Source organism: Helianthus annuus, chromosome 9 (genome assembly GCF_002127325.2).
Source record: "Helianthus annuus cultivar XRQ/B chromosome 9, HanXRQr2.0-SUNRISE, whole genome shotgun sequence".
NCBI classification, from domain to species: domain Eukaryota; kingdom Viridiplantae; phylum Streptophyta; class Magnoliopsida; order Asterales; family Asteraceae; genus Helianthus; species Helianthus annuus.
In genome coordinates this window covers 150,317,275-150,327,854 of record NC_035441.2, presented here as the reverse complement: position 1 = coordinate 150,327,854, position 10,580 = coordinate 150,317,275, and the positions used below count along the sequence as shown (strand labels likewise).

The 10,580-nt window shown below is 32.3% G+C and overlaps 1 protein-coding gene across 1 annotated transcript; it reads left to right on the top strand.

The window, feature by feature from the left end:
• The first annotated feature begins 1,781 nt into the window (after positions 1-1,781).
• LOC110879057 (patatin-like protein 1) lies at positions 1,782-9,969 on the top strand. Its single transcript, XM_022127464.2, has 7 exons — positions 1,782-2,023; positions 2,095-2,276; positions 2,359-2,545; positions 3,827-3,973; positions 5,754-6,056; positions 9,520-9,695; positions 9,781-9,969. Exons 1-7 carry the CDS (start codon positions 1,877-1,879, stop codon positions 9,851-9,853), a joined length of 1,215 nt encoding a protein of 404 aa, XP_021983156.1. The 5' UTR covers positions 1,782-1,876; the 3' UTR covers positions 9,854-9,969.
• Positions 9,970-10,580: the final 611 nt, after the last annotated feature.

The window sequence follows — 10,580 nt, the reverse complement described above, 5'->3', positions numbered from 1 at the left end:
TGGGTGGAAACTAGTCGTTCATCGATAGGTGGCCCCATTTATTCAGTATCGAGGCGTAAAAACTATGTAAAGTGAGGGAGAGGCTTGCTCCGGACAAGTCTAGTAACAATATATATGTAGAATTGGTCTAGATCTCCGTAGTCGCACATAGAGTTGTTGGAATGGCAGGAATACCAAGACATTTTGGCCTTGGTGGAAATGATTGGGTGACAACGAAGGAGGCTTCTCGGTTAAATATGTCAAAAAAAATGAAAGAATAGGGTAGGGGAGGTGATTCAGTTATGGACTTCAAGTGGTGTAATTGGGTTCCTCTTAAATGTAACATTATGGCTTTGAGAGTTAATCTTGATAGGTTAGCTACTCGGAAACCTGAGGAAAATACATATGAATATTCCGCCAAACCTATGTTTATTTTGTGAGGAACGTGTGGAATTCATAGAACATCTATTTACAGCTTCCATGTTCTTGAATAGGATATGGATAAGTTTTAGTGCTTGGTTTAATTTGCCTCCGCTTTTTATCTTCACATTCAAAGATCTTATGGAAGCTAGTGGTTATTTTCAATTTGGGAAGAAAGCGAAGAAGATCGTCCATGGTCTTATCTTGATTATGTGTTGGTGCATTTGGAAAGGAAGAAATGGGGTGACTTTTCAATATAAAATGTAGCCCACAAGATATTTTTGGGGAAGTCAAGAGGTTTCGTGTCGTTAAAAAATAGGTCTTCTCTTAAATCCATCCGTTGGGAGAATGGGTGTAAATTTCCTTTGTATATGCTGTAATTGATTGCCTCTTGCCTGTTTTGGTCGAGGGCGTGTTGTATTTGTTGGCCATTTGTCCATTTAAGTCGAGAGTGTGTTTTAGTGAAGTTTACTCTTCAAAAGAAGAATAGCAAACATGACTTTACCTCAAAATAACTCTTCTCAATTTAGCTAAAAATGTTTCTTGCTATATTAACCAAAAACATATTTTGTTTCTTATTACAAATTTCGATTGTATTTAACGATAAATATTTTTATTTATAATACTTCTTTTATTATTTAGAATGTGTTATTTACATGTACAAAATATAAGAAATATTTTCTATTACGTACCTACCTATTTTACTTGAAAAATAAAATAAAAAAGGAAACGTGTTAGCCCACGAACTGTTGCTATGGTATCTACAAAATAATGTCTTTTTCACTTTCTTGTATTGTATTAGGATATCGCACTCTTAAAATCGGAGAGCGTCGTTGCCTTACTTTGGCCAGATCATTTTGTTTTAACCGGACCCACGTTGTCTTCAAAGTTTGGCTTGGGGTTTCTCTCGGGAAACTATACCGCCGGTTGCTACTTGACAGTCATGTGCCACCACAAGAGCAGAACTCTATGGTGTAACACATGGTGGGACGAAAACTCGGGTGAACTCAAGATAGAGTCTGACACCTCTACAAGGAGGCTAGGCTATATCAATCATTGTCTTATCCACCAAGTGACACAACTGGGGATTAAACTTAGGTATCCATTGGAAAACCCAAATATCCAACTATTATATATATAAATGTTCGCACGTTGTTAATTTATGATTTTATATAAGGTAATGCTAAATATATTCCCGTGTATCATACGACCTCCTTTTTATAACTCTAATCTCGATCTTATCTCTAGATTTGTCAAATGAAGTTTAATATTGCACATTTTTTATGTTATGGAACAATTTGAAGTAATTGACTCGATATATCCTATTGGATTAGCATAAAAACGTGATAGATGATACATGAAAGGGTCAATAGAACAACGAAACTTAATTAGCATATAAACTGTATCAAATTAAGTCTTCTTACTAAAAACTAATCTAAATTTGCTCTCAAGAGTTTGCGTTTCTTGCACTTACAAGATGGCTAGCGAAACTATAGCAACGACCCGACTCAGTCTGCGCCCACCAACCTCCGGAAATCTCATGACAATCCTTAATATTGATGGCGGAGGCATACGAGGTATCATCCCCGGTGTCATTCTCCAGTACCTTGAATCAGAACTTCAGGTATAGCGTATCTTTGTAGTCTCTAAATAACGCGGCAGTAATTATTGATTTATGGAGTCGAATAATTGCAGGCGTTAGATGGCGAGGAGGCGAGGCTAGCCGATTACTTTGATGTTGTTTCGGGAACTAGCACTGGTGGTCTAATCACAGTCATGCTAACAGCCCCAAATGAGAACAATAGACCTTTGTACGCTGCTAAAGACATTGTTCCATTTTATGTTGAGAATTGTCCCAAAATTTTCCCACAAGTTGGGTAAGATAAAATTTAACTAAATATATGATGCAATGCTTTTACCAGCTTTATGTCTTTTAATATTCTTTTGGTGCATATTTAGAGGGCCATTTGCTGGAATTATAAAGTTGTTGAAGACATTGGTAGGACCAAAATACAACGGGAAGTACCTTCAAAACCTTGTGAAGAGCTTACTAGGAACCACAAAGTTGAGTCAGACATTGACTAACGTTGTAATCCCTACTTTTGACATCAGGGATATGCAACCTGTAATCTTTAGCTCCTTTCAGGTATTTGTATATTTTTATTCTAGTTCTTTTTATTTGTTTACATAATAGGGTTTGTACTTTGTATAACATATTATTATTATTAACCTATAAATAAGCAAGTTATATGTGCATAAAAGGTTGTACCTTTAGCTTTCGGAGTTTTTCAAAAAAAAAAAAAAGAAGTTTTCCTTCTTAACCTTAAAGTTTTAATGTTTGACAATTTAAGTTTAAACTTCTAATCTTTATTTCCTTTCTAACCCTAAAGTTTTAATCTTTGACAATTTACCCTAAAATTTTAATCTTTGACAATATAAGTTTGAAATTTTTAATCTTTCTTTCCTTTTTAACCCTAAAGTTCTAATCTTTAACAATTTAAGTTTAAACTTTTAATCTATGGTAATTTAACCCTTTTGATTAGTTTGATTTTTTACTTCTAATTCAAACGTTTCCATCTTTTGCGATTTAACCACTTTGATTTTTTTACTTATGTGTTGTAATCTTGGCTTTGAGGGTTTTTCAAAGAAAAAATGGTTATGCATATGGTTGTTGTAACCTTGGCTTTGAGGGTTTTTCAAAAAAAAAAAATTGATTTTTTTACTTTTCACACAAAAGTATTTCATAAATTACTTTTAACCCAAAACTATTTGTTTTTTTACCATTAACACAAAACTTTTTATCTTTTGCAATCTATCCTCACAACCTTTTTTACTTTCAACTTTGTTCCTTTATAGTTTTCATTTTCTACAAATTTTTCGCTTTGCTTCGTTCTAAATTTTGTGACTTAAAACATCTCAACGTGCGTCTATGGTTTAATTAGCATTTTCACGTTTCGTTCTAAATTTTGCGAGTTAACACGACGCAACGTGCGTGTGTGGGTGAACGTTTTTACATCGTCTATTTTTTCCCGTTTGACAGGTTCAACATAACATGTGCGTCCTAAATTGACTTAGTTATAACTAAAGAATCCCCGCCGCATTGCGGCGGGTCGTAATTCTAGTTGGAATGAATAAACAACTTAATTTTTACTATATATAGTCATTTTTTTTTCTATAGCAACTTTTTACACCTGCGTACCTTGCGCTATCTCTCGTCAATTTTTTTTTAAATAGTATTTTTATTAGAATACTGTGATGCAGTTTCATTAACTTGTTGATTATATTGTACAAACTGTTTGTGGTTTCAGACTTTTATTAATTATTAAAAAAAGTATGAAGTATTTTTATTGCAATTTATTATTTGGAAATGGGGATGGTATATAAGTTGCAGATGATTTAATATTAATGAATAAATGGCTGTTTGAAGGTTCCAAGGGAGCCAAGCATGGATGCGCAATTATCGGACATCTGCATCGGGACATCAGCGGCACCTACTTACCTCCCGGCTTATTATTTTCAAAACGGTGATAGGGAGTTTAACCTTATTGACGGTGGCATTGCTGCTAATAATCCGGTAATTAGTAATACAACCATGATGTACAACTATATATTATGCCAAATTACTCTTTATGAAGGGAGGGCATTTAATTTAGGGATTTTTACATATTTCCCCCTCCTAATCCTTCTTATTACATATTTCCCTAAACCAAAAAATCAATTACATATTTCCCCTCCGTAACTCATATATATTACATATTTCCCCTTTTCATTTAAATGATTCTTATTTATGACTATTTTGCCTTTAATGACTTATTAAATGAGTATTTACATATTTCTCCATTCTAATATGTAAAATCAATTACATATTTACCCCGATTATGTAGTATCACCCCAATTCTTCTACTTGATTGCAGAAGTTCTTGTCGGGAATGTAACAATTATTAGTGTGCGTTTAAGTTAGGGGTGTTGAATGGGTCCTATTTATGGGTTGAACCCCCCGAACATGACACAAACCCATAAACGTGCCACACGCATGAACCCGTCAATGAAAAGACTTGCTGTGGGTTGACAAAAACATGACCCGTTTAACCAAAAATTTTTGCATATTAATACTCTAAAACAACAGATTTACGATAAAATATACAATGTTAAAAAAATTAAAACTAAAAGTAATGGAATGATACTGAAAGTATCATCTTCCAATTTATACAGATTTAAAAATCAAATTAAAAAAAAAAAAAACAAAAGCTTAACAGCAACGTGATGAAGAGATTTAAAAATCATCCATTATCAATTAAAAAATAAGAAATCATATTAAGAAATCATATGTGTGATGAACAAGATTAACATCAACGTGATTTTTTGGTGGGGGAGAAGAAATCATTATCGATTTTTTCTGAACAAGATGAACAGCAGCGTCTTTTTGATGGGGAGAAGAAACGGCCTTTTTGTTGTGTAGAGTTTTTTTTTTTTTTTTTTTTTTATTATTATACAACTGGGATATACATGAGTTTATTTGAGGGTAGTTGGGTAATTTCTTAAAAAAAAAGGAAATATGTAATTGATTTTATGGTTTGGGGAAATACGTAATAAGAAGGCTTAGGAGGGGGAAATATGTAAAAAATCCCTTTAATTTAATTACTCATAGATGATATGCAACTAATGTTTTCACAATTGGATACCGGTCGCTTTACCGGTTTAGTTGGGTAACATTAAAAGAAAAACTTAAATATAACATAAAATATGAAAATGATTTTTGTGTTGGTGTGAATTTGCTATTTAATAAAACTTAAATATGCATATAATAAAATTTAGAATTTGAAAGGAAAAATTTATTTAAAAATAAAAACTTAAACTGAGAACATTCAAAATTAAGGCTTAGCTAGATCAGTTTCATGCCCGGTTTCAGTCCAATATATTTAATTCTTCAAAAGTAATGTATACAACTCTTCGTGAAGAAAGTAAATTCCAGATGAATTATATACACATTTTTTAACGGCAAATTTAGATAATTGACAGACCACTGTAGCATCATCGTGTCACCACTAGTGTATATCAACTATAATTATATCTTTCTACATGGTCTATACATATACTATTGAAAGAATTATAACCTAAAAGACTTTTTGCAACTCCAAATTTTTTTAAAGACATTTATTATAAATTTTTATGTGTTTGATATATAAATTAACACCTATATAAGTGCAGAATTGAGATTATACAATTTTGATAGATAAAAGATCTACACAGTTTCATTATACCAAATTAATATGATATTTGTACAAAGTATTATACAAGTTTATGTACTAATAAGGAATGTAAAACCATGAACACTCTTGTGGTTCGATTGGCAGTCTTTGGTTGCAGTAGGGGAAGTGACAAGGCAAATTCTGAAAGAGGATCCAAACTTCCCTGCAATCTCGCCCTTCGAATATGATCGATACCTCTTGATATCAATTGGGACGGGCACGCAGAAGCAGACACCGAAATTTGATGCGAAAATGGCTGCCAAATGGGGAGTAATCGGGTGGTTGACTAACCAAGGTTCAGCCCCGTTGATAGAAGCTTTCACGGAAGCAAGTGCAGATTTAGTTGTTATGCACAACAACATTGTTTTTGAAGCCCTCAATTCTGTTGATAACTATCTTCGCATTCAGGTACGGTTCACTCATCTAGGACATGCATATCATTGGGTGAACGAAAGATTAAATTTTTACTAAGGGAAAAAATTAACTCAAATTGTTTAATTTTTTAATTAACAATCTATATATATATAGGGTTAGGGTAAAATGAAAACTTATACGAGTTGTGAGAACTTAGAGAACTCGTCCTTACGAAAGGTTTTTTCAAAAAAAATTTATATCAAAAATCCTAAAAAAAATCAACTTTTCAAAAAAAAAAAAAAAAAACCTTAAAAAACTAGTTTGTTTTCATTTACGGAAGCTGTAAATGTTGTAAACAAATCTCATGTTTATGTCATCAATTTTTTACAGCTACTGTAAGGAACCGAAAAACACTACTTCGAAAAAACTTTTAAATTTTTTTACGGCAATCTTTTCTAACATTTTAATTTAGGAGTGTGTAAAAAAATTGGGGGCAAAACTAGCATGAGAAGGCTGAGTTCTCTAAGTTCTCACAACTCAGAAGGAATTTCCCTTGATCTTGATCCTATATATATATATATATATATATATAGGGGGCTGCTAAAATGAGAACCACCTCGAGTTGTAAGAACCGCGAGAACTACACCCCACGGAGCGCCGTTCGCCGCGATTTTTTTTTACAAGTAGATGTGTGCATTATAAACACGGCCGTAAAAAATCACGGCGAACGGCGCTCCGTGGGGTGTACTTTTTTACACCTCAAGTTTGGTGAAAAAAAAAAGAAAAAAGAAAAAAAATTAAAAAACACCAAACTTGAGGTGTAAAAAAGTACACCCCACGGAGCGCCGTTCGCCGTGATTTTTTACGACCGTGTTTATAATACACACATCTACTTGTAAAAAAAAAATCGCGGCGAACGGCGCTCCGTGGGGTGTAGTTCTCGCGGTTCTTACAACTCGTGATGATTCTCATTCTAGCAGCCCCCTATATATATATATATATATATATATATATATATATATATATATATATATATATATATATATATATATATATATATATATATATAGGAGAAGGATCCGTTAGTAACCACCCTTTATTGCGAGAACCGCGGGATCCAATATGAACACAACCAAAAAATACCTAAAAAAATCTAAAAAACACCCCAATTTTTTTTACTATTCTTTTTTGGAAAAATCGCTATATTTCGTCAATAATAAAAAAAAATTCAAATTTTTTTTTTCGAGTAACGGTTATTTATGCACATGTGCATTTGTATAATTTCTTTGACAAATTCCGTAATTCATTAAAAATATCAGATAATTGCACTTTCATTTACACTACCATTCATAATACACTACTTTTTACATTAACAATAATAGAAATGCACATGTACATCTATATGTATGAACTTGTTATAACATTAACAACGCTAGAAATGCACATGTGCATCTATATATATGAACATGTTATAACGTGTTTTAGTACACCACTTTGAATACATATTCCCTTTCATCTATCATACCATCCATACTACACTACCATTACCTCCTACCATTCGTAATTCAATACCATTGCTTTTTACCATCCATAATACAATATTATTACCAATATTTCATTTTATTATATGTACATCAACACCCTTTATACCATCCAAACAACATATTACACCTTAAAGTGACAAATATAATCAAACCATCAACAACTAGATATAACTAACCAAAACACATGTATATGGGCCTACTTCGTCATTTAAAATCACAAACTTTTTGTACCAAAACACCTTATTTCATGTTGATACATATAGATGCACATGTGCATTTCTAATATCGGTAATGTAAAAAGTAGTGTATTACATATGGTAGTGTAAATGAAAGTGCATTTTTCTACTACTGGTAATATATTATGGAATTTGTCCAAGAAATGATACATATGCACATGTGTATCCATTACTGTTACCCGGAAAAAAAAACATTTTTTATAACAAAATATAGCGATTTTTATTAGAAAAATATTTAAAAAAAAATTTGTGAGTTTTTTGGATTTTTTTAGGTATTTTTTTTTTGTGTTCACATTATTTCTCGCGGTTCTTGCAATAAGGGTGGTTCTCAAATGAACCATACCCTATATGTTTAAATTTGTATTTCTTACATATAAATATATGTATTTATGTATAAAAAACTGTTAATTTATTTGTTGATGTGTTTTAAAATTTTTTAACCATTTAGTTTTTATGTTTGAATAATATAACCTACACATGATTTGCACATGTGTAGTTGTATATATAAACAAAATTTTTTATATTTTTGTTTTGAACTTTAGGAGAGACATGCAATTTCTATTTTTTTATTTGTGTAAAAAAGTTACAATAAAACAATGAATTATTTATTTTGTTTTATATGTTATGCTAATATTCAGTGTTTCAAATATATCTTCACACACAAAAATATACGAGTATACGTTTATTTTAGAACCAATAATATGTTTAGAACCATTAGAATCACTTGTATATTTTCTTTTACATTTAATATACAAGATAGTCACATAAGAGTCTATCACACTATTTTTCTGGATTTCTCACATCAAACAATCAATGCACTAGAGTGGTGCAGGTTTTAGTAGTTCTCAATGTAATAGCGATCCTAAAAAGAATACTATATATATGTACATTACTAGAAAAGTGCTTAATTTCCTACGAAAAATTTTCGATGCAATTATTTTCGGTGCAAATTCCTAACACTTTTGACGCATTTCCTACGAGTTGTATGATACTGGTCGGTAAGGTTATTTCTAATGGATATTCGATGTGGTAAGACTAGCTTGCATTTAAGGGTGAGCAAAACAAGGTTCCGACCCTTCATAAAGTTGAACCTAAATCGTTAATTAGAACTGTGTTATAGAACCTTATAAGTCACAAGGGTCGGTATGTGGTTCCGATATTTCACAATTACAAGGTTCCGAGTCACTTTCAGGTAAAACACACTGTTATCATTTAGGAACCCTGAGAACCTTTAAAAACTAAATTTAAAACCCGCAGTTTGTTTAAGCCTTTGAATAAAGCAGATAGACGTGCCTTAGACATTTCCAATTCCAACTATTTATTCTCAAACCATATCTCATCGGCCATTCGTATTCGATTTCAATCTTATCTTCATGTGCAAAGAAAGAATCGATCACCTCATTTTCTAATAAAAGTGGTTTTCATGCCAATACTAAGTTCACTATCGAGTTTAATTTTGTAGGGTAACTTTTTTGATGTCTAGATTGCATATATGTAGTGGGTTATTTAGTTTGTTCTTATTTACACAAAAAAGTTCCCACCTATTAGACTCTTTAGCACCTAGAACCACATAGGCTTCTAAGGTTTAGTCCATGATTCCTAATTTCACCAATAAAAGGGATTTCGGTTCTAGATGGCCTTGGTCAGGTCGGGTAGGTTCTGTTCCAAGCCTTTGCACAGCCCTACTTGCAGTAGATTAATCGTATAAATCACATGTTTACTTTGTATTGAAAACAGGACGATGCATTGACTGGGGACTTGGCTTCGGTGGACGTAGCAACAAAGGAAAATTTGGATGGTTTACTGAAAGTCGGAGAAGCATTACTAGATAACCCGGTTTCCCGAGTAAATACTGATACCGGAATGGTTGAATCGGTCCCAAATGGTGGTACCAATCGTGAGGCATTGAAAAGGTACAACCTCATTGCATATATAATCGCACTTGCTACCCATGATAAAAATTCAAAGTTTAATATGGTACACCTTTTATAAATGCAGGTTTGCCCAACGACTCTCAGACGAACGTAAATTAAGGGAGGTAAATTATTCTAGTGGGCAAATGATTATGTGAATTCTTATTTTGTTTGTTTTTATGAAATTATATATTATTTTAAATTCAATATTGTGATGAATATTTAATTTATTTCTATTGTGTATTATATTAGTGTGTCAAATTGATCTTTTTAATTTCTGTTTATTTCTTGATGATACAATTGAAGGTCCATTAACGTCTTTACATCTTGACAGAATTGATATCTAAACCTAGAGTACGGAATCCTCTAGATCAGACTAAAATAGAAAACTTGTAGAAGCAGATTTAACAATTAACCGATCTTTATTGATTATCAAAACTAGATGTTTTACAATTAACCTAAGATCGAAGAACACTTCTCCAATTCTTCTGACTTCTCTCTATACGAATTCTCTGTTTCTCTCCCTCTACCTCTCAATAACAATGTTTTAAAGTGCTAACCTTAACCCTAATGCATAACAATGTTTATATAAAACAATGCATGCATGTTGGCTTGGTATCACACATGCCTGCGAATTGGACAGGCCAAATTCGCCTACCACCCCACAAATGTGGGTTTGGTTTAGCCCAATCACTATTAACTAACTATACAAAGCTAAACCCGCTAACCTTTAATCGTTTCACTAATTACAAGATATCGAAAGACCTAATTATGTGAAGCTATTGACACAATATGCACCAACAACAATAAAAAATCTTTTATTTATGTATGGAATATTATTGGGGACAACTGTATCCACACCGATCATGCTTTCTAATGATGGGG